Source organism: Podarcis bocagei, assembly GCF_964188305.1.
Source record: "Podarcis bocagei genome assembly, chromosome: 2".
NCBI classification, from domain to species: domain Eukaryota; kingdom Metazoa; phylum Chordata; class Lepidosauria; order Squamata; family Lacertidae; genus Podarcis; species Podarcis bocagei.
This window is the reverse complement of record NC_138126.1, coordinates 61,964,794-61,988,743: the sequence shown is the minus strand read 5'-3', so window position 1 is coordinate 61,988,743 and position 23,950 is coordinate 61,964,794. Positions and strand designations below refer to the sequence as shown.

The 23,950-nt window shown below is 46.2% G+C and overlaps 1 protein-coding gene and 1 long non-coding RNA gene across 7 annotated transcripts in view; one reads left to right on the top strand and one right to left on the bottom strand.

The window, feature by feature from the left end:
* Positions 1–23,950, bottom strand: part of UBA7 (ubiquitin like modifier activating enzyme 7) — a 48,609-nt gene that overhangs the window by 15,291 nt on the left and 9,368 nt on the right. For 5 of the 6 annotated variants that reach the window (XM_081184799.1, XM_081184798.1, XM_081184801.1 and 2 more), the window contains 16 exons: positions 23,447–23,553; positions 22,124–22,214; positions 21,402–21,546; positions 20,945–21,042; positions 19,975–20,125; positions 19,634–19,791; positions 14,292–14,402; positions 13,204–13,284; positions 9,739–9,894; positions 9,333–9,498; positions 6,767–6,963; positions 5,499–5,563; positions 4,305–4,485; positions 2,763–2,837; positions 1,720–1,909; positions 1,222–1,331 (listed from right to left, as the gene is read on the bottom strand). In XM_081184799.1, the coding sequence (XP_081040925.1) occupies positions 1,222–1,331; positions 1,720–1,909; positions 2,763–2,837; positions 4,305–4,485; positions 5,499–5,563; positions 6,767–6,963; positions 9,333–9,498; positions 9,739–9,894; positions 13,204–13,284; positions 14,292–14,402; positions 19,634–19,791; positions 19,975–20,125; positions 20,945–21,042; positions 21,402–21,546; positions 22,124–22,214; positions 23,447–23,553 (2,082 nt within the window). The remainder of the gene's footprint in view (positions 1–1,221; positions 1,332–1,719; positions 1,910–2,762; positions 2,838–4,304; positions 4,486–5,498; positions 5,564–6,766; positions 6,964–9,332; positions 9,499–9,738; positions 9,895–13,203; positions 13,285–14,291; positions 14,403–19,633; positions 19,792–19,974; positions 20,126–20,944; positions 21,043–21,401; positions 21,547–22,123; positions 22,215–23,446; positions 23,554–23,950) is intronic. The other variant, XM_081184803.1, reaches the window with a different exon arrangement.
* LOC308582005 lies at positions 16,578–23,506 on the top strand. Its single transcript, XR_014005445.1, has 3 exons — positions 16,578–16,644; positions 19,080–19,221; positions 23,386–23,506. It is a non-coding gene; the product is annotated as an uncharacterized lncRNA (long non-coding RNA).

Genomic DNA, 23,950 nt, shown 5'->3' with positions numbered 1-23,950 from the left:
CCCACATTACATCTGCAGTTGTGCAGACAAATGCTCACTGTATGAAGAAACTTCTGTAACAGCAGCTGTGGAGTAGAAGTGGGCCCTCTCCCAACTCTACCGAACACATTAACACCCCCCCCCCAATTCAGCTACTAGTGTCATTTTAGCTGAATAAAACAGTCTCTCAGCTACAATACAGAACTAAAAGATAGGGGATGGCAGAAAAACATGCTTTGCCTACAGAAAGCAGCTCCTCATTCAGTGTCCAATAGGGGCTACAGAACAAGTGGTCTGGATTGTAACAAATTAGCCTGGTTCAGACGTAATGACAAACCATGATTTCCTGTGTCATTATTACTTAGGGTTGCCATATTTCAAAAAGTGGAAATCCGCACACAAAGGCTGTTGAGCTCTTTTTGGCAAAATTGCAATAACATTGGTTATATAGGGCATTCACATTTTAAACATACAGTAGTTTATTCCTTCGGAATACTTCTTAAACGTATCTGTCTATCAGGGTTGTTGTATTTCAAAAATTATTTTTTTTAAAAAAAATTAATTAAACAAAATCTGAACTTCCAACAACGGTTTCCATTCGTCTGGTTTTCCCCAGACTTTTCAGCAATTTCCGCCCAGACACTGCTCCCCACTGTGGTATTCTGGCTGTGTCATGGAAATTCCAGATTTATGGCAACCCTACGGTCTATTCATCATTGCTTCTTGTAGTAATCCATATACGTATCCTGCAAGGTAGGCCAGTATTCTGACTCTTATTTTAAAGTTTGAAGGCTGACCCAGAGACCGTGGCTTGTTGAGTATCAGCGAGTTCATGCCAGAGATGAGATTCAGAACGAGGCATCCTGATTTGTAGCTCAGCCTCTAAGCCTCTATACTCAAACTTTTAGCACATGATGAAATCAGATAGTAATTTTTTATTTGGGCATCTGAACCCTGAACGTAAAATATCTTGCCTGTGCCTGCCCTTTACAGATACTGGGGCACTGGGAAAATTTGTCTGTGAGTCATCTCAAGAAAGCACTGTTGATCTTAACCGAAATTAACCTGTTGAGGATTAAGAGGCATAAGCAGAGCTGCAGGAGGGGAAGTCATGGCTGGAACAGCAGAGTCACACACCACACCCTCTCTCCTCCAAGAAGGGTCATGCTCTTCCGCCTTTGGAAACCCGGAGCTCAGAGGGAAATGCAAAGAGAGATGGAAACACGCAGGAACGTTTTTTACCTTCTCAAAGTGAATGGGCTCCATAGCATTAGACATGAGGGAATTTTGCTCTTCCAGCTCTTGCCTCAGTGCTGCCAGTTCCTGCCTCAGCTCTCCCACCTCCATCTCATCTGAAAGACACAGTTAGGGGTAGTAGGCGGGGACACAGCCCAGCAGTGGCCTGAGATGTGAGCAATGCAGGGAGAAGCGTGTTATCCACTTCTGGCTTGGGTCTACTGTGTGGGAAGCCCAAGTCTCATCTCACCCTTAGAGATTCCCATTGCATTTCCTGGCACTCCATTCACATATGTGACATGGTTGGCAGACTGCTCTAAGGAAGGATGGGAAACCTGCAGCCCTCCAGATGTTGCTGTACTACAGTTCCCATCATCCTTGACCACACTGGCCAGGCTGGCTGGTTGGTGCTGATGGGATGGGAGTTGGAGTCCAACAACACAGGTTCCCTGCTAGGGTCTGGTTGGAACGGTTGAGATACCTGCCCTTCAGCAAACTTCTTACCAACAGAGTCTTGTGGATTCTGCACCTCTTGGTCAGTGAGGGGGATATGCACTCCCTGAAGTGGCTGGAAAGGTGGCAGATGCGAGCCAAAGAGGACTTGGGAAGTGACAGAATCATCCTCACTCACACACAGCTTGTGGGTATTGGCAAAGAGGTGACTGGCAGCCAAAATGAAGGTCTTGTGGGTGGTCTAGAAAAACACAGAAGGTGCATCAGAGACAGCAGCACCCTTCCCCACTATGGACTGTTTCCTTCTCCTGACAACCAGTAACTGGCTCTACTGGCTGCTCTTCCAGAAATGTAGACTCCTTCCAACTCAGCTAAGCATCCTCTTCCCTCCTACACAGTCAAAACAGCATCCCAACTCATGGAAGCCTGCTGCCAGATTCAGACCCAGGGGCTATATCCAACCCTGCTCTTCCACTCTACTCAAACAGACTTCCGCTTGCACAACAGAATCTGGTCCAAAGGGTTGAGGGAGCCTCCAGAGCAGTTTTTGGGAGCGTGCAGGCAGAAGAAAGGAAGCAGAAATCTCACAGAAGAAGTGTATCCATGCAACATTGGATACAAGCCCAAATTGGTGGGAACAATGATTTTGGGAATCTTACATGCCAAATGTGCTGGATCCTGGGTCATTTGCAACCCACACCTCTACAGAGGTATAAGATGGGCTTGGTTCATGGTCAGTTCACTGTTTTAAACTAGGCAGATCAATCAAATGAGAAAAAAAGAGCCAACCTCCTGCTCATCAATTAGGGTGTCATGGAACATGTTGGTGCTATTTTACACAATAAATAAGATGAAAAAAAAGATAAGGGGTTTCCACCTGCTCTAGACAGCAAGAATAAAAAAGGCACTAATTTCCATTTATTGCTTTTTTTTCCTGAAAAGTTACATTCGTCCCTTTCTTTGACCATGAGACTAGGAAGTGGTGAACCTAGCTGTGTAAATGTCCTGATCTCTCCTAGATGTTCCTCACTGAGGGTGCAACCTCAATTGCATCCCAAGTTCCCCCCACTTCTCAAGCTGAGCTCCCCACTCACATGACTGCTGTCAAATTTCAGCGGTTGTGGGCATCGCTTGGACCCTGACCAGAAAGGAAGTCCAGAGCTTGTCTCCTGGGGACAAAGACAGATGGGATCAGTCAGGAAGCAGCATCAGAGGGGGCGGGAGGAGGAGAAGTTCAAGGAAGGAAAATCTACAGGCCAAGCAAGGGCTGGAAGAGGGCCAAAGGTTTCTGCAGCCTAAAATGATGGGAACTGGAGAGAGAGAGAGAGAGAGAGAGAGAGAGGGAGGGGGAGGGAGAGAGAGAGACTGTGCACAGCCAAGGAAGAGAGAACAAGTCAAGGGCCAAGGAAAAAATATGTAAACGTGCATGTTGTTGATTTTCCAGAGTTCAGACAGCAGTACTAGGTTCCTTGTGAAAGCGAACATTGGCTCACTCATATGCCAAAACCATATAATTTCGCTCCACCAAGACACCTGGGACAAAACATAACCACCAGCCACAAAATTATTTCAGCCAATCATTGGTGACTAGTGCTGTCCAGTCACTGGGACTGCAAGGAGGTCAAATACCAGCCTGTGTTGTGCGCCAGGTCCAAAGGAAGCAGCCTGATTCATAATGGAGGGAGGGGAGCAACTGACTCAGTGCCCAGAGAATGTACTCTAGAACCCATGGCACCATCATTAAGAAGGGCCTTGCTGACCTTATGTAAGAACTGTCCTAGGTTTAACAACTTGTTGCTTGAGGTGTTACACAGACTGCTTTGTCCAGCCTGACCGTCAGGCTTTCCTGGACCAGATTGCCTGCCTTTGGCCTCTCAGTTGCTGTTTCAGGAACTGTCCGTGCAGTTTGCTTCCGACCCACAGCCAGCCCTACCATTAGGCAGAGTGAGTAACTGTATTTGGGCCACAGACGTTCCTCCTGAGCCGTGATTGTAGATCAAAGCTATGAGTACCACAGGCCTGTCACATACCCAGGAAACAATCCTGCTCTCCTCAGGTGCAGTGGACGACACCACCCCATTGGCTGTGTTGAACTAAGATTCAAGTGCAGTCTAGTCATCTTCCGGTCATGGAGTGTTTATGTGATCCTCAAGCAGCAAAACGTCTTGGGCCAGCCCTGCTGTGACCATCCTGTGCCTTGCTGTGGAGCCAAAAGCTATAAGCAGCTGGTTCTTTGTGCAATTAAAGCCACTGGAGATGCTGTATGTGAACCAGGTCGTATAAATGGTGATGTGGGTCCACCTGGAAAGAGCCCAGAGTGAGAACTACTGGTGTTAAGGCTAAGGGTGAGTAGGAATCTCCCACCAGAGGCTTAATGTTACAGGTGGCTGGAAGGCAACACCAACCAAGTGTCTGCTTCACTGAAAGATGGGCTTTGCAAAGACTACCACTTGGTCTTAATATATCTCACATTAAGCAGCTGCCAACAGAAGTCTGCTGCATTTGGTTCCAGACACCTGGATTCCAACGCTCAGAGCCAGTGCTGAGTGATTGTAACAGAGAAAGGCAAAGGAGTGCTTAGCAAAGCACCACACTAGGAGCCAGGAAATGGCTGGGGAAAGAGGCAGGGCCCTTACATGCTCAGGTGGGAAGTTATGCAGCAGCTGCTGGATGTCATGGGAGAAAAGACGCTCCCAAAGTCTCCGAGCCCAGACCACGCAGTCTCTCCAGTTGCACGGCTTCTCCTGAAAGCTGATGCGCACTGACTCCAGCATCTTGACAGCCTCCATTTCTTGGGACTCTAGGAAGCTGGGGTCCCTGTGGACAACAACAGACCTCATTTGTGGCAGAATTTGGAGATAACATTGCTCTTAATTCTTCCTAGTAGGTAGTTTGTTATCAATTCCATGCTTAGAAATATCTATGATGCCTCTCCAAATGCCCAGGGCAGCTAACAGACACCAATCTGTCTGTCTTATGTCTAGAATAGTTTAAGACATAAGAAGGGCCCTGCTGGATCAGACCAAAGCCCCATCTAGTCTAGCATCTTCTTCTCATGCTTGCCAACTAAAGGTTGGCTCTAGAGTCTTAGGGCAATGAAGGTCCTTCTTTGAGAGGTATCAGAATTCCAGCCCAGGAACCTCACCCTTGTGGATTCCCAACAGAAGCAAGCAGGATGGGAATGAAGTGGCCAAGTGCCTTTTGACATCAAGTAAGTTAAAAGGCAAGAGCAGGGGGCAGAGGGAGGGAAACTTTTCTGAGCATGTTTGTCTCATGTATTATCCCAACCATCCCCCAAGGAGCAGCGTGAATGGGGGTTATTCCATTAACACCAACAGATTAGGCTGAGAGGCAGGGACTGACCCACTATGGTCACCCAGTGAATTTCATAGGGCAGCTAGGATTCCCCCCCCCCCCATTCAAATCTGATACTTTAACCATTACACCATACTGGTATAGCACACCAAAATGGCACCACTAGGAACAAGGCAAATTCCACCTGTGGTCATCATGGGACTCGGATAATGATCAATATGTCTTCTAGGCGTCTGCAGAGCCCCCTTTTTTGCACTGAATGTATAACTAGTAATTTTATGCACGTGGAGCTCTGAGTGGGTCCTGCCACTAGGCAGTTCCACCTTCCACTCCAGAGGCAGCAGCTCCTACTACAGCTCAGAGGTGGGATATGAATGTGTGGTAAACTTCCCTCTACCTCACCCAGAAGACTCCTTAACAAAATCCATTCTATTCCCTACACAGCCCAATCTAAGCTTTCCCTCCTGCCATTTATCTACCACATCACCTCAGTCAAGATCGCTCCCCATACTCACTTCAGGAATGTGTTGACGTTTTCTGCTTTTGTCTTGAAAAGACCCTCAAACTGATCTCGGGCCCACTGCAAGAGAAAAAGATGGGGGCAGGGGAGTTTTTGTCAGCAGTTACTTGGTGTCCCTTAGAACAGGGGTTAGGGACATTATTTTCAGGCAAAAGGCAGGGCTTACTCTCAGGCAAATGGGCACTGGACTGCAGCCTCAGACCACCTCTTCCAGTTGTTCCTTGGTTCTAAGGCAGTATGCACACACTGCTTTGGCCTGAAAGCGAGATGAGTGCCACAACCCCATAGTCACCTTTGACTGGACTTAACTGTCCAGGAGTCCTTTCCCTTTTACCTTTTTCACCTTACACACTTAACATTAAAGCACATTGAAAGCGCATTCTTTCCCTCAGAGAATTCTGGGCCCTGTAGTTTACCCCTCACAGAGTTTACAATTCTCAGCAATCCTTAAAAAAACACAGTGCCCATAATTCTCTGAGGGGCGGAAATATGCTTCAAATGTGCTTTAAAGATATAGGTTGGAATTCAATACTACACTGTGGTGAACGTCCTGTCAGTGCAGGTACTGCTGTTCTCTTCCCATTATGCGAAGTTCTGGAGGTTCTCCTGACCCCCCCCCACCCCAGAGCCAATCATTGTGGGCACCAAGAGGAAAGGAAGGCCCTGTGGTGCAAGTGGAAGCCCTTGAGCAGGACTTGTGCTTGAGAGCTGCAGTGCAGTCTGGGAACTCTGGTGCCATTCCCTAAAACTGAACTCCTGCCCCTGTTGCTCCTGAGGGTCCTGATGCTACATAACAGGCCCAGCCAGACAGCCTCCCCATCAGGATCTCCTGCTCCACAGAGTGAAGGAAGCAGGGGCATGCAAAGGCACCAGGGCAGTGTGAGATAAAAAGAGAGAGAGGTCTGTCTGGCCCTGCCACAGAAAAAGGAGAAGCAGCTGAAGCTCTGCAAAGGGCGAAGGATTTTGGCCTGGCTTCTGGGCGAAACAGCTGGACCCCGTATCCTGCCGTCAATGCTGTTGACAGCCCTGGCCCTCATGCAGCTGCCTGGAAAGAGTAAATGAAGCCAAGGGGCCAGGCAAGGAGTGAAGAGGAGCTTGGCAGCTGAGAGTTTTCCCTCTTTAGGCATGGACCAACTGGAGAGAAAGGCAGGAGAGGGGTCTCTTTGGCAGCAGCAGGCACTGCAGAGTGGATCTGCGGCTGAAAGAATAAGTAACAGTATTTGAGGAGGCCAGGAAAAAACCAGCCTCCCGCCCCCCCCCCACCTGTAGTGTGTGCTGGATGGTGCTGGGGAAGTGGCGCAGGGTGCAGAGAGGGTACTGCGTCTCTTCCTCCTCCTGAGCTTGGCCAAAGGACTCTGTCAGAAAGGGCACAAAGACCTGGACGTGCCCCCGGGTGCCTTCTGTTCCGGAATCAAGCAGAGGCTTGCGGTACTGCACACACCTTTGGCACAAGTATTTTCCTGCAGGAGGAAAGGGGAAGAAAGAGAGGAGGTAGACAGGACACGAGATCCGTTGCAGTGCCCCACCTTCTTCATCTCTCTCTCTCTCTCTCTCTCTCTCTCTCTCTCTCTCTCTCTCTCTCACACACACACACACACACACACACACACACACACACACATAAGCAAACACCAGCAATTTCCTGTCAGAATTCCCTGACATCCCTACTCAGGGAGAAATGGCAGCTGACACACACACACACAAATGGTGGAAAAGAGCTGGACAAATTTCTGCAGAGTGGACTTCTTTTTCTGATTGGGTGGAGAGAGGGAGGGAGGGAAAATAAAAGAGAAATCTCAATATATTATTTTCTTCAAAAAATGTATCCCAAGACATTTTGGTCCAGCTCTACAAAGAGCCTCTGTCACTCAAATACACTCTTCTGTCTGTATGGTCTGCTGGCTCCTTTTTTGTAGATGCCAAGCCATTCCAGTCTCCTCAGCACATACAAAGCCTCCATTTTTTATAGATGTGCAAAGCAGGAGATAATGGCTCAGTGTGTGTTTGGTGGTCTGTGGCTTGAACCCCAACAGGGTATTATGACCGTTAATTAATGACAGTGACACTTGCAAGTTCTTTAGCACATAACCTCCAACATTTCTCCTATGAAAATCGGGACACATCCTAAGGAAAAGCGGGACATTCCAGGATCAAATCAGAAAACAGGATGGCGTCTGTTAACCCAGCACTGTCCTTTGAAAATAGGGACACTTGGACAGTCTGTTATCAGTGTTTGCATGCTATTAAAAGCACACACAGCTATTTCAATCATCCTTACAACGATCCTGTGTGGTAGGCCAGGATTATCACAGCACAGAGGAAGGTGCTGAAGCAGAGAGACTGTGGTTTGCCTAAGGCCAGCCAGGGATGTTCACAGCTGATTCGAGATCTGACTTGGGGACTTCCCTGCTCTACACACCAAGAGAGCTTTCCTCTTTATCAGCACTGTGTGTATTTTGTGGGCCTGCATTTGCAAGACACTTCAAAGACTCTGGACTTTGGATTTGGTCTGGGATGCCTCTGGCAGTTTCGGCAAGAAGTGAGAGCAGCCCTGTTTATTATGCAGGCCTTCTAGCTCCTTGACTTAGCCAGCCCTGCCTCACATACCCATAGGGGAACGGCCATAGCTACTTCGCATGCAGGACCCAGGTTCAATCCCTGGACTCTCCCAAGTCTTGCTGGACAAGAGCTTCTTCCTGAAACCATGGAGAGTTGCTGCTACGTAGTCAGTAGAGAGACAATGCTGATCTGGGTGGGCCAACAACCTGACTCTAGCTCCCTAGGTTCACCTCCCCTTTAATATCTATCAGCAGGATACACAATGCAGTCAACCACAAAGGAACATGGGATCTCTTCCCCCAGCAATGGATCAACTTTCTGTGTAAGAAGCACCAGGTGGCTGGCCCACAGCAGCAGCAGGTCCATCTAGTCTGGATCCGGTTAGAGGGCAGCCCCCAACGCTCACGGGTGTCAATCTCTCAACATCTGTTCCTTTTTATAAAAAAAAATGCTTGTTTTCTGTCTGCCAGTTCATAGGATAAAGCTTGAAAAATGTGTGCAGCAGGTTATGTTAATGATTCATTAGCTGACGTGTCCATGAGCAAAGTGACCAGGAGACAAAAAGTTGAGAGTCTTCTGTGTCCACCTATACAACTCCCTGTCCTTGCCTTTATCATGATGACCTCCAGCTTATGTATGCCTGCCCTGCACACATACTGCCTTTGCCTGCAGCTTCCCACCATCCCTTCTGCGCTACACTCTAGGCCAGCCTGCAAAACTGTCAACATCCTGTGAGAAACAACAGTAATAGAATTTGTATACATTATTTCCCCATTCCCCCACCCACAAGGAAATCACAGTGTGGAACAGAGGCTATGGCTACAACCCTATACCCACTTACTAGGCAATTCAAGGGGCTTATATCCGAGTAAATGCACAAATGATTGCACTGTGAATCAAGGTTTCTGATTTAAATGTCATCTGAGCTCACTGCATGACCTTAAGCTAGTCTGCCTCAGCCTTCCATTTCCAATATGGGGATAATAAAAAATTACTAACACATTATTATTATTATTATTATTATTATTATTATTATTATTATTATTATTTACAAAAACTGGCCTACTTTGCAGGGCTGTTGTAAGCAAACATAATGTCTGTGTGGTGCTTTCAATACTTGCAAGTGGTTAGGGAAATGCTAAGTAGGTGATTAATCATATAAAATAAGCACTTTCAAAGAAGCCTGCGTAACGTAATTCATTCTGAGCATGGAATGCTTATTACAGGGAGCTGGTGGCTACAACACAGGCATTCTGTATGAAACACTCACTGGCTTGCAGACTGTCCAGGGCACTGGCAACGCCATCCAAGCCAAGGAAGAAGTCATCCCCATAGAAGTGCTCTGTGTCTGGTCCAACCTGGTTCTGCTGTGCTGATACATTGATGTGGCGGTTCATGAGTTTTATGGCAGCTGCTGCCACTTCTGACTTCTGCTTCTACAGGAACAAAGGAAATATTACTAGGGAGATCCAGGGTAGAAAGAAGTTGATTATTGCCTGGGTTCACTGGCCAGGGCACTCTAACGAGAGTCAAGCCAGAACCCACCCTCTCCCCTGTAACATTACAAATAGGTTTGTGAATATTCTCGTGTCTGTTGAGATTTATTCCTTGGGCAAACTGTCCCCAGCACCACCTCACCCAAACCTCTTTTCCACCATATTCACTGCAAGACTTACTGACACATCCCCTGGTCGAAAGAGGAACTGCCTGTTGAGGTTGGAATATTCAATGGTATCCATGTCCGTCACAGTGATGCTCCCACCCTCGCTAGCAGCCAAGCCAATCATGGCAAAATTCTTCAGGAGCTCACAGCCAATGGCACCAGCTCCCACCTGCGGAAATTTTAATAAGATGGGTTGAAGGACCATGGCATTCTGAGCCAGGATGATCTCAGTGACTCAAGTGACTGGGGCAAGGGGACACAAGGAGATACCTCTCCAAGTTACATGTGGCTGGTTCAGATATAACGTTTTGCTCCACATGGGTGCTGTTGCCATGCAGGAAGAACACATAGGAATCAGGGCACTCCCTGGTGACCCATTTATTTACCTGTTTATTGAGCATTCATCTTGGTTTGTTGGCCAGGGGATTGGTTGACATTGGCAATTTAAAAAACATTCACTCTGATTTGTTTATAGGGAGGTTATGTGTCAAGCCTTATTCCCAGGGCATTCCCCCATTGGTTTCCAAATGCAGATCTTTTGGTGGAGTGGGTTTGTTATGCAAGCCCTCCCAATCAACTCTCATTGCATCAACTTGAATTTGCTGGTATGTGATTCAATCCCACCCCAAATTAGTCTGGAAGCCCCCTAAGTTATGCACAACTTCAAAATACACACACCACCACCACCATCATCATCATCATTATTATTATTATTGAAAGGCTAGACATGAAATTCCAATAGCCTTTCCCCCAAGGAATTCCTTGTTGGTTTTCAGTTCTGACAAAAAGTTTTCTATATGACTGTGTATTCGTCACATCAAAGTAAACCTTATGTTCAACGAGGCCTGAAGACAGATGGAACATTTGCACTTCTCACAGAGAATGCATTATAATTACAGAGGCTGGAATAGGCATTTGCAACAGCACCAGAGAACTGTTGTAGAATCTGAAACAGTTTACTAATGCAGTTCCAAAGCATGGATGCTCACTTTATAAGAAATGACAAACTGAACAATCTCCCTCAGGGTCCTTTTCAACTCTACAGGTCTATGATTCCAAGTGAACCTCTGGCCACAATTTCTACAACAGATGTTCGTTAGCCAAAACATGTCAAGGCAAGGGAAAATATTTGACTTTGAAATACATTTTGACTCCATCTGGCATTCTGTACCAAGTCCTAATTTTGCTACAAAACAAGAACTAGAAAGAAAACCCACAATCTCATTAGATCCATGTGCCAATTCTTCCAATGTTTGTAACACAGAGAGAACAATACAAGGCCTTCAAACAAGAAAAAGGAGTAAAACAAGGATGTAACATCAACCCAACCCTCTTTTATCTTATAAATCAACTATCTACCAGCTCTTTTTGAAACTGTTGTGAAGTGCAGGATTACCAGAACATGACTCAGCGGCACACTGCCTGATATTTACTGGTGACCTCACCATGCTCTTACCTTTATAAAAGTTAACTGCATGCTACAATGGTTCTATTTATTTATCTATCTCTATCTATCTATCTCACAAAATTTATACCCCACTTGATTGTAAAAAACCTCAAAGCAGTTTACAAAAAGATATACATGGGATGCACAGATGAGTTTGGCAGGGCAGGAGGACCAAATTCCACCTTTCACCAGAGGTAGCAATAAATCAATCAGAATACAGAAATGCATTTTACAAGTGTAAATCATACATGGCCTAACAGCAGACACGTTATGAAACTTTAGGGATGGTTTTCCAAGAATTTTGGGTAAGAAAGAATACTGAGAATTTTTATCTAGTCAGTTTATGCACTAATTACATATACAGTGGTACCTCGGGTTACATACGCTTCAGGTTACATACGCTTCAGGTTACAGACTCCGCTAACCCAGAAATAGTACCTCGGGTTAAGAACTTTGCTTCAGGATGAGAACAGAAATCATGCTCCGGCAGCGCAGCAGCAGCAGGAGGCCCCATTAGCTAAAGTGGTGCTTCAGGTTAAGAACAGTTTCAGGTTAAGAATGGACCTCCGGAACGAATTAAGTACTTAACCCGAGGTACCACTGTAATGAAGGGTGTTTTTATCTGTATCATAATTTCTGGATTCTGCACCCAGAAGACTCCAATTCTATGGTGAAAGTGTAATAAGCAAATCAAGAATGGTTATGCAAAGTGGAGTATTTTATATATACAGAGAGAATGTGCATTCTTTATTCTTATTCTGATGTTTGAGTTAAGCTAGAAAGAGACGTGGGCTGGAGAAGTTCCACCTCCTAAAAACACAGGAGCCTTCTTCAGATCCTGCTTGCCTCTTCAAATACAGTGGTACCTCTGGATACGAACGGGATCCGTTCCGGAGTCCCATTCGCATCCAGAAGCAAACGTAACTAGCAATGGCGCATCACTTTTCACCGCGTCTGCGCATGCAGCGAAACCTGGAAGTAACGCACTCCATTACTTCCAAGTTGCCGCGGAGCACAACTCGAACGCACTCAACCCAAAGTGCATTCAACCCGAAGTATGACTGTATTCCCTTCAAGCGACAGAAGCTTGAACCCACGTCTACCATCTTTCTTTCCCTTCCTGGGTCAACATTCTCAGGGATACATGGCAGAGTTGCCCACTTTTTCTAGGCATTCAGGTCTACAGAAAGTGACCCCTCGGAATACAGCTCTTAGTGACTGTTGCTATACTGTAGTTGTTCGCACTATAATCCAATGGTATAATAAACAACAACCAACAACTGGGAGTCTGCCTTTAACAATTGACTCTGTTAACTGGGACAAAATCCCTGCATTGGTTGTTATGCTAGCAAATGTTATGTTTACAAAGAAACTTCAGTAACAGCTGCAGAACAGATCTAGGTCAGCTACTCATCATACAAAAATCGTTCTTCTAGCTAGTGTCATCGCTCAAACTAAAGGAGTCAACACTCCCTCTACTGGAAAACACTGGAAAAATAAGCACTACAGTTAAGTGAAAAAGTCAACCAACTCTCATCAGTGGCTAGATTAAGGTGGGTGGCTTTCAGGTGAGACCAGTGCCCCTCATGTGGGCAAGTATTTGGCAGTATCCGCACAATGTTGTTGACATCAAAGGACCAGCCTATATTTCCCTACCACCTCCTCCTCCATTTAATTCAGATTTACCCTTTCTATCTGATACACTAAAAAAACCTCTGTTGCCAACAACCCATTTGCAATATTCAACAACGCGTTTTCAATATTAAACCCTAGTCCAAAATAGGTAATCCAAATGCAATCTTAAATGTCAGGGTCATTAGGAAGAACTACAGATGTCAAAACTTTATTATGTTTACACCTCACTATTCCTCCAATTTTATCAAGGCAGCACATGTCTTTCCTCACCAATTTAACCCTTGCAACATCCCTGGGATGTAGGTTAGGCTGAGAGACCTTGTGGCAGAGAGTTACATACATTCATGATGCTTTGTGTGGGAAGAACCTGGCTTCACCCAGCCTGCCCCAACTCACCACAAAGTATTTCTGCTTCCCAAGCCATTCCTGGAAGGTATTCCCAAAGACAGCAATCTGCCCATCATAGCGGCTGCCACGCTGTCAAAAGGGAGAGATGACAGACATTAGAGACCCAGCAGGTGACAGATGGAGAGCAACACAATCCCTGGCCCTATACCCATTCTAACAGATTTAGAATTTGGGCACTGCGTGGGTGTTGAATCAAGTAGGAGAGAGGGCGGCCTATATGTCAGGAATGTAGAGCCTGCAGCTTCCCATCAGCCCTAGCCAGCTCCAGTAAAGAGAGATCAGCATGAGAAAGGGCGTGTAGATGCACTGTCAGAAGGCTTGTCCACGTTTGAGCATTACTGAGCTATTAATCTACTTTTTCCACACTTGAATTGGATCAGAGTACCCCCACACCCCCACATATTTATTTGAATTTGGATATGAGGAGAAACGTCTGCCTTTTCCAGTCATTCCCTTTTCTATTTATTGCTGCCTTCTAATTTGTTGGTTCAATTATGCCAATCAAGCAACAACAAGGCATACACACAGGTAGCTGCACACATCCCTTCCCCACCCAAGAAATGTGCAAAAGCACCCTGTCAGGCAAACGTAAATTCTCAGTACACACTTCTGCCGTTTTCTGCTTTTGTGTAAATCTGAGGGCTCAAAAGGGCGGGAGATACCACTGTTCAGAAGCACCCTGGAAATAGCATGGCCAGAAAAGAAATGAAAGCATGGAGGAGTTAGTGGGTTTTGAAAGAAGAGAAGCAAAGAGAACTGATCCATTCATCCACAAACACCAAAGCGAACAATCTGCAACCCTGATTGGAGAGGTCTGGAGCACAATTTTCCTCAGTTTAATCAGATTATCTCCAAATCAAAAAAACTTGAATGTGTAGGGGAAAGCATTGAGACTGGTGCTGTTTGAGGGTAACATCATGTGGACTACACAAATTAAATGGGAACAAAAACAGCTCTAAACACACAGTAAAGTCCTTTGTGGAAAAGTCTGGAATGCCTTGGAAGAGGCAGAAAAAGAACTGTGATCCCATCCTATCTCTAACGGAAAAGTACAAACTGCAGAATTTGTCACATACTGGAGCACAGTCTTCCTCAGTCAGCTGCACGCTATTTTCCTCTTCAGGCAGACATTCATAAGCATCGAAGTACAGCCACTGGTCCAAAGGAGTGAACTTCCCTGAGGCAGCCTGCAGACAGAGAAAAAAAGGAGGAAACTGCTCAGCCCTTCCTATAACTGCACGTTTGGGTTTGAGAAGAGGGAGCAGCCACTCTTAATGAACACAGGAAACTCATGGAACATACTGTTCAAATTTTCCTGCTTTCCTGCTCTGGAGGGGGCTCCTGTGCTTTAACAGCTGCACGTCAGGCCAAAATTCAACAGGTAATGCTTCTCATCTACGTGTCAGGAAAAGCTGCACGTTTCAGTTTTCTATGTATTACACCACTGTTTAAGGCACAAGAGCACTGCTGGGATGGTAACTCTCGTCATTCCACACCACTCTAGTCATGTTGGCAGCAGCCCTGTTGGGCACCCAGTCATGCTGGGAGCTGAATGACCTATCTCTGCAGCAAAGACAACAAATTCGCCTGCAGCCGAAAAGCATGTATGAAAATTACAACGGAAATTCTAACAACAGGTATTGCTCCAATTTATATCCGAGGCGTTTCTTCTCCCTACCCCCATTATATTTTGGATCCATTCAGTACAAAACACACATGTGCAGCACATAGCTGAAAGCCTAGAACTCGCTCCCACAAGAAGCAGTTGTGGCCACTTTGACTTTAAAGGAGGATTAGATAAATTCATGGAGGGAAAGGCTATCAGTGGCTACTAGCCACAACTGCTATGTGTCAGGGGCAGTATGTTGCTGTGAACAGCAAGCATTACATCTCACCATGGTAGGGAAGAATGTGACCAGGTGACCCTTTGTGCCCGCTCAGCCTGCTGCTCACTGCTGATGGCCAACTCCAAGGCCTCTCCAGCTCTCCCTTCTTACAGTTCTCTGTATCTTGAAACCAGACATGGGCTGGACAGTTTTTCAAACAGAGGACACCTTCAGACAGAGGCCTGTTCCCTGCAAAGTAGGTCACATGGCCACCCTTCCTGGCAACCCAGATACCCTTCAGCTTGTCTTGTCATTTAACACCTCAAGAGATCAGATGTTCCACTCTGGAAAACAGCATGTTAATATCTTGCCCAACCCGTGCTTCAAGATCTTCAGCAGTCAGTCCCAGATTTGGCCCAGACCCCAAGATATTTGGCAACCAATAAACTATGCTTTTCTATAAGTGTGGTAAGAACGTTCAAAGCACTCAAATGAAAACATTTCTCTCCCAATGCAAGTTGCAGGCGCACAATCCAGAATGGGACCACAGTGTGAGGAGTGGGAAATTATTAAAACCCACTCCCTCCCACCCACTCCCACCGCATGCCAGTGTCCCGATCCTGATCAGGTGCTCTGCACTGGTAATTTGTGAAAGAAAAGGCAAACTCAAGGGAAACCTATGTGATAAACATCACACTGAGTTTGGCCTCGCTCGCTAATGTCTACAAAAACCATGCAAGGCACACATGGAAGGCCTGTGTGGCCTTCCAGATGTTGGGCTCCAGTCCCCAGCCAGCATGGTCAATGGTCAGGAATGATGGGAGCTGGGGTTTAGCAACATCTGGACTTTTACAGGTCCCAAATCCCTGCTCCAAAGTACTACCATCTCCTCACAGCTGCAGATGGAGCCTGCAATCTCGTGGTTTGCCTAAAGCCACCAATGAGCTGAGAAAGCAGGTGTAATATTCGAGCCAGAGATTTCCCAGCTGTCAGCGTGCCCTTTAATCACATTTAATTGGATCTGCTCCTGAGAAAGCAGAAGGGAAGGGGAGAAGGTGCCAAGATGAGAAAGCTCGGTGCCACAGATATGGAAATGAGCCAGTACTGAAGTAGTTATTGAAGTTGTGGCTGCCAAAAACCACTCACCGTACAACCCAAACCCTGCGCACATCTACTCAGGAGTAAGCCCCACCACGGTCAATGGGCCTGACTCCCTGGTGACTGTGTAAGGATTGCAGCCTAAATCTCGAGGTTTCTATCTGCTTTCCTCACACCAAACATAATCTTATATACTTCTATCATGCCCCTACTTATTCCTAAACTAAAAAGCCCCAAGCATCATAGCCATTCTTCATTGCCCAATGAACATTTTGACTGCCTCTTTTGCTACACCTCTGCCAGCTCTCCAATATAATTTTCGAGATGAGGTGGCCAGAAACTATACATGGCATTCCAAGTGATGACATCAGGATATGGGCAGTTTTATTTTCACATTCTCTTTCCTAACTGTTCCCAAGATGGAATTCGCTTTCTTCACAGCAGCTGCCACTCACTAGGTAGAGATCTTCATCAATTTCACCAAGACCCCAAGATCTCTTTCTCGGTCAGTCAACGACAGCTGACTGAACAGAGATAAGGGAACTAGCTGATAGAAACCTAACCTTCAAAAATCCTCAAAGCTTATGATGCCATTTGGTGGACACTGTAAAAAAAAAGCAGCAGCAGCAGCAGCAGCAGCAAAACACTACATTCGTAAGTGAACAAAAATAAGGTTTATGAAGAATAATCCACTGCATATCCCTTCTCTAATTTACCCCCCACTCCCAACATGATTGGCTGTCCAAACTTCCAAGCTGTCCCTCCTTAACCCAGCCCTGCTTGGCTCAGGGGGAATCAAAGAGTTGGAAGGGACCCCGAGGGTCCTCTAGTCTAACCCTCTCCAATGCAGGGATCTTTTTGGCCAACATGGGGCTCGAACCCACAACCCTGAGATGAACAGTCTCATGCCCTACCAACTGAGCTATCTCCACAGTTGGTGGAGGAGCCCCACCAACAAGTGAAGCTTCACAGTGCCTGCCCAAATGGTGGGCAGAAGCTACAACCAGTAGTATTCTAACTGGCAAGAGCCAACAAACACCCATGAAACAGGGGGTTTCAGGGGTGGCTGGGCAGGCACCGGATCTGTCTGCTGGATCTAGTCAGCCTTGCTGTCATCACATGATGGCAACAGGTCCAATTCAGGCCTCTTTGCTATCCCAGTCTGGGAGCCAGTGTCTGGAAGGACCATGTTTTCCCTCCCACTTCAGTCTGCCCCGGCAAGTGCAAGCAGCAGAGTTGAAGATGCAGCGATGGTTATGCATCTCTGTCAAGCCCTACAGCTGCCAGCAAGGGATCTGGACTGCAGCCTGATATCAGTATGCTTTTGTTTAAATTATTAAACAATAAATGCTTGTAAGAAAAGGTTTAAAGCAAATGAAGGATACTATTGAAATGACATCCCCCACCCATCGTTGAAAATGCTGGGAAGCAGTTAGCAATAACTTGTGCAAGCAGCTATTTCCTGATGCATAAGCACTCAATCCTTGCACTTTGCACACTTCCAGTATAATACACAAAGAGGAACTTGCATGATTCAGAAGCTCTGTGTAGCTCTTCAGGCATTATACTATAGGTTTAAATAACAGAAGCCCAAACGGGAGTGGCATCACTATGTGGTATCCTTGGACAACTGTCAGGACCCCACTACTGATGCCCCCCTAAAATCTTTTCCCCCTGACTTTGTACCCCATGCAGATTGGATCTAGCCAACCTTTCCGTTTCCCCTAATTCCCCATAATTTCCTCTGACCTGGCCTTGCTCTGGAGCATTGTGGGGAAGCAAAAAGTAGGCCAGGCACAGGTGCCCATTGCTGGCTTAGAGCACTGCCACTGCCGTCCGATGAGCCCCCCAGGGCCCTCTGAGAGAGGAGTGGGCCCACCAGGAGACACTTTGCAGAGAATCCCCTGAAACATGGAATCAGCCCTGAGCATAAGGCATTTGGACAGTCACCACCTGGCACTTCTAATAACCTATAAAGGGACAGGTGTGCCCCGTCTGACGATTCCCAAGTTAACACTGAAACGAAACAGTTTTCTTTCCTTTGTATAAGATGATCCAAAGTAGTAGCTGTTGCAAAACTGCATGTCAGCCGCCTCATACCTGCACTCATTTAAAACTGCCTAGCTGAGTCTGTGAGCTGATGATCCTAAACTGGCAAATCCAGAAGAAAACCAGCTAGATTGGTTTACAAAAGAGGACAGGCAGCAACCTGAACTCAGAAGTGACACAGAAGCAAATGGGTCACAGAGGACAGGGCAAGTGCCTTTCTGAGCATGAAACTCAAGCACCTGCCACTTCTGGGCTCCATCAGGAAATGTTCAGGTGATTCACTCGTACCTGATAGGAAGCCTGTCCTTTGGGTAGCTTCAGGATGCTCCTTGCTTCTTACTTAAACGTAATACCTCTCACCTCTCTCTCTCTCTATATATATATATAATTTTATAATATCTATTTTTAAAAATCTGTTGCTTTTATTGGTAGTTTTATTGTATTTCCTTATGAACACTTTATGTAAACTTCTTAAAAGGATTCTTTTATGAAGTGGTGCATGTGTGTGTGTGCGCGCGTGCGTGCATGTATTAAATAAATAACAGAAGAATAACAATCATTAACATTTGTGCTGTGATGCATTCAAAGAATTTCACATGTGTTATCTAATGGAAATTCTTACAACAACCCTGTGAGGTAAATCAGTATTATTACTGCAGAAGTTTGCACATATTGGAAAACAGGCTGGGTGGTAGTGATTTGCTTAAGGCCACCAAATGAGTTCATGGCACAGGTGAGACTCAAAAGTGTGTTTACAAAAACGCCTTAGACTGCAATGAAGTTCTTGGTTTTTCCCCTCAGGAGCATTTCATACCTCCCCCTGCCCCCCACAGCTGCTCATGCCACCACAGCTTCATTGTGTGAAAATTCATTTCTGTTTGTACACACCAGGGGGCGTGGACGGGCAGGGATGTCTTTACCCTATGCAAAGGTGTTCACACCCTGGCTAGAGATGGATTAGGAATGACTAAAGTGCACCAGCAAGTGTGAAGTTGGTGTTGAAGAAGATTAAAAACCAGGCACCGGAAACACAGTGAGTGTATACTATATGGAAGTGCGAACACAGCCTCAGACTGGGGCCTCCCTCATTCTCTTAGCTACCACATCATCATCATCATCATCATCATCATCATCATCATTATTAACATTTATATCCTGCCTTTCCTCCAAGGAGCTCAAGGTGGCATACACACTTTCCCCCATTTTATCCCCACAACAACCCCGTGAGGTAGATTATGCTGAGAGGCAGTGGCTGTCCAAAGGTCACTCAGTGAGCTTCATGGCTGAGTAGGGATTCGAACCCTTGTTCCACACTCGAACCACTTTAGTATTTCACACATTCCACATGCTGGCAGCAGCTTCTTGAAACGCAGATGCCTCATGGAAAGTGACCTCCAAGCAGCTCAAAAAGCTGCCTTCCTTCTTCACAGGAGTCTGCCACTCACCTTCAGCACCTCTTGGGCAGCCAGGCCTCCGATGAAGGCATTGATAGGGCTCAGGTCACCAGAACATCCGTAGGAAAATGTCCGCACCAGGTCTTCTTGCAGTTCCTCCTCCTTGCTCACAGAGACGGTCTGTGCCAGTTCCACCATCTTGTCTGCATCTGCCTGTTGAGGAGTAAAGATGAGAAAAGAGTCTATCTGAGGAGGCTTACAATGAGCTACTTGCAGGAAAAGTAACGACATTCTCTGCAGAAGGAGACAATATCCTGCTCAGGGTTGGAAACATGAGGAAGCCTGGGAGGCCGGTTGGGATTGCTAAGAAGAACGAAGGCAACTGGGGAGACTTGCCTGATTCCTGGGCCTAGGCAGCCGCTTCATCTCCCTCTGGAAGACATGCAGTGCCCAGAAGGCCGCATGGAGGGAGCGACAGCGAGGTAGTTTCTCCTTATCCGGGATCCTGATTTTAGGATTAGCCCTGGAGATACGCAGGGATTCCTGGGAATACAGAAAGATTAGTGGACAGTATTAGAACTACCTAATGCACATCCTTCTCTTTAAGGTAGGAGGCGGAGAAACTCAGGTCCAGGAGCTGAATATAGCTCCTTAGACATCACTGTCCTTCCCTCAGGACTCTCTCAGGCTAGGCCTCCTCTCCAAGTCACCTCCCCATCCTCTCCTCAGGCTATGCTCTTCATGTGCCCTGCTCTGCATCCTCCTTGAGTGTGGAGACCTTTGCGTGGCCTGGGTGTACCCTACTGTACAAAGAAAAAGCCACAGAATCCATTTCCCTACCCACCTTTTGAGTCTCAACCCACCCACCCCTGACATGGGGGCCTCAGAAAGTTGTCCAGGAGGTAATGTGACCCTTGGGTTGCATTTTCCCATTCCTGCCTTAAGGCAACACACTTCAAGAAATGCCTCTCCTCACCATAGCTGAACATAGGAGCTTTACCAACCATGTCAGACCACTTGCCCATCTGGCTCAATACTGTCCGTACTGACTGGCAGTGGCTCTCCAGGGTTTCAAACAGGAGTTTTTCCCAGCTGTTTCTGCAGATGTTGTGGACTGGACCTGGGATCTTCCACATGCAGAGCACAGAGCTCGATCCTCTCCCTGGCTGCTTGGGCTGGCGTTCTGCACCCAGGCTCTAGAACAGCAGTTTTGAGGTCTCTTCCCTGGCAAAGTAGTCCTGTGTGAGTCCTCCAACTAAAATGCTCAGCCCTGGCAATAAGCTCTGCCCATCTTGGTCCCCTATGAAGTAGCTAGAAAAGAATAACTACTTTTTTTCACCACCACCAGAGAAGAGAACATACATAGGAGTGTTTCTGAGGTATCTTGACTTGGGTGATGATCCCACCGCATTTGTATGGAGAAAAAGAAGACGTATCTCCAACTTCCAAGCTGCAGGTTCCTAAACAGACACAGATCACAAACATTAGGTCTGTTCTCTTAGTTGTTCAATAGGACTGAAGTCAAATAAAATGATATAAACCCATTCTCTGCATTTCTTCTGGAGGTCTCTTGTCCTATCAGGTGCTTTCATACTCACTAGCGAAGTCCCACAAGGTTCCTAATAGGAGTGACATAATGCTTCTTTCCCCACAACGCAGTGCCACCCCATCCTTCTGTCAAACTCCACTCTCATAATCTTTGCCTGTCCATCTTCCTGATCCACATCTGTCCTCCTATTCTCCTCTGGACACTTTCTGTGTGCAGGCAGGCACTGTACCCAGAGACATGAGGAGAAGGAGGAAACAGAGGGCCCGTTACCTTTCAGACGGATGATGCAGGGCTCGGAGGTGTTGAGTTCTGTCATCCCCTCAACCCCGGAGAATTTCACCCAGTCACCATCCTCAAAGCGGTGGCCTTGTCTCTCCTCATTGTCACACGCCACAGTCACTATGCCAGGGTTACTCTGGAGGAAGAGTATATTATTATTATTATTATTGCTACTACTACGGTTAAATACATCACTTAATACCAAAGCAAGCTGCTAGGCAGTTTACAAAGTAGAAAAAAAAGTTACATTAAAATATAAATACTCATAATTAAAATATGCAATAAATCAATTGCATTAACACATTAAAATATAATTGTCCATAATTAAAATATGAAATAAAACAATCACAATAAAACAACACAGCAATGAAAACAGGAGACTCTGGTTGAGAGATCAAAGGATTGCCTGCATCTGATTAGATGGTTACTCCATCTGTTTAGGGAAGTATTTAATGTTTGATGTTTTATAGTGTTTTTAATATTCTGTTGGGAGCTGCCCAGAGTGGCTGGGGAAGCCCAGCCAGATGGGTGGGGTATAAATAATAAATAATAATTGTTATTATTATTATCCAAGCTTGGAAAGACATCTTGGGGACTTCTTTGGAAGGAGGCATGTTCAATCCAGGGTGTGAAGGACATGAGCTCAGAAAGGGTGACACAAGCAGGGCAATAAAGTGCAGGAGACAGATGTTATCTGGGTGAAGAGACATTACCTGGGTGATGTGGTGAATGGCAGCAGAGGCAGGTTCATCCTCTGAAGGATTGCGCACAATGAAGTGTTCTCCAAAATCACAGAAAAGTTGCCTGGAGCCAAAAGACCAAAGCTCAAGTAGTCAGACTTCTACTTCGTTTTCCTCCCTACACTCAGTCACTGCTCCACCCTGAGAAAGCCCCTTCACTTCCACCCATGGGGTCTACCTGCTCAGAGAACCTTCATCCTCCATTACGGAAGGGTGAAGGTGTCAATTTCACTTTCTATCCATTTTCCAGTTTTAAGTTCAGTTCTCCAAATTTCCACCTCCGTTTGCAAGTATTTTTTTGAAAGCCCACACGAAAATTAATTGGAATATTAGTGCAAATTCTAATATACAGTTGAGAATTTGGAAGGGGGTTAGTCTGCATGGTACCTGAGTCCCTTCTAATGCCTGGGGTCCTATATCCAGCAAAAGGTTAAAATCTAGTGGAGGATTCCATTGTTGAACTAGCCAGGCAAAAGCCAGGGGAGAATGAGCTGGACCAGAAACGGAGTGAGAGCCAGGCTTGATTTCTTTTGGAATGCAAGGCTATAGTTATGGGAGAAGCAAGACCATATTGGGGTGCTAATGCTGTGAGTCCCTCCATCATAGGCTCAGGATGTATATATGTGTAAACAAACCATATCTCATAAAGACACCACTGTCTCTGTTGTCCCTCATTCAAAGAAAACTGAACCCTGGGTAAGCACGGGAACCCCTGGAATCACACAGTGCTTGGGGATTGGGGCAGTGTGCAACAATGCACATTTTAAAACAAAACAATTTATTATACTATAGTGTCATTTTTGATATTTCAACTAACATATGCACACTTTACCAATTTACAGGTGATTATCATTTCTTGCGCAGGTTCCATTCCAGGCCCCTTTGCCCGTGGGGGGGGGAGTACGTATAAGCGCCCCCTTCCTCTTCTGGGTCCAAAAGGACCCACGTGTGGGTGATCACATGTTAATTGGACATGCCTAAAATGGTCACCACCGGTATATGCATTTTTGTACTCAGTGCTTGGCTGGAAAACTGAATGGCAAATTCAAAGACGTGCAAATTTTGAAGGACAGGTGTTCTTGGGTTTATATCTTGTTTCAGAAAAAAATGAACTCAAATGAGTTCACCCTTAAATGCAAATTGAATCAAATCTCTCCCCCATCCTTACCCTGAGGTGCCCAGCCAGAATGCTGGCAGCTTTTACGAATTCTTAGTTCACCTCTTATTCCACCGAGAATCACTGCACCACTCCAACATCCCAGCCTCAGGACAAGGACAGAAGCCCCCAACACCTACCCAGCCAGGCCCTTGGTGTCAACTAGGACAAAGCAAATATTCTTGGAGTGGCAGAAATCACTGATTCGCAGCTGCTCCTCCAAGGGTGAGTTACTCAGGACCACAACCTGTAAAGTTTGGTGCAGAATGGTATCAGAATAGTGATCTGCATAACGTAAGGGGCTAAGAAACAGCACGACAGAGAGCACTTTCCAAACAGATTCTCTGTTCCCCATCAATGACTACGGGTCATGTAGTGGTAAATCCTGGAGCCAATCACCACCTGTTGCTAGGCTTCCCTGTCTCCAGGCAGAATTTCTCAACATCAATACTGAGCCAGTTTCCCCCTCACCCCATCTGTTTTGCTTCAACAACCAATCTGATGAAGATCTCTGGTGGTCTCGAAAGCTTGCTCAGTTTATGACATTTTGGTTGGTTATTTCTGAGCACAGCTTATGTAGATAATTGGCCCCATGAGATAACCCTGCTGTGAAACAAGCAGTGGTGCTTCTGTCCCTGCTTGTG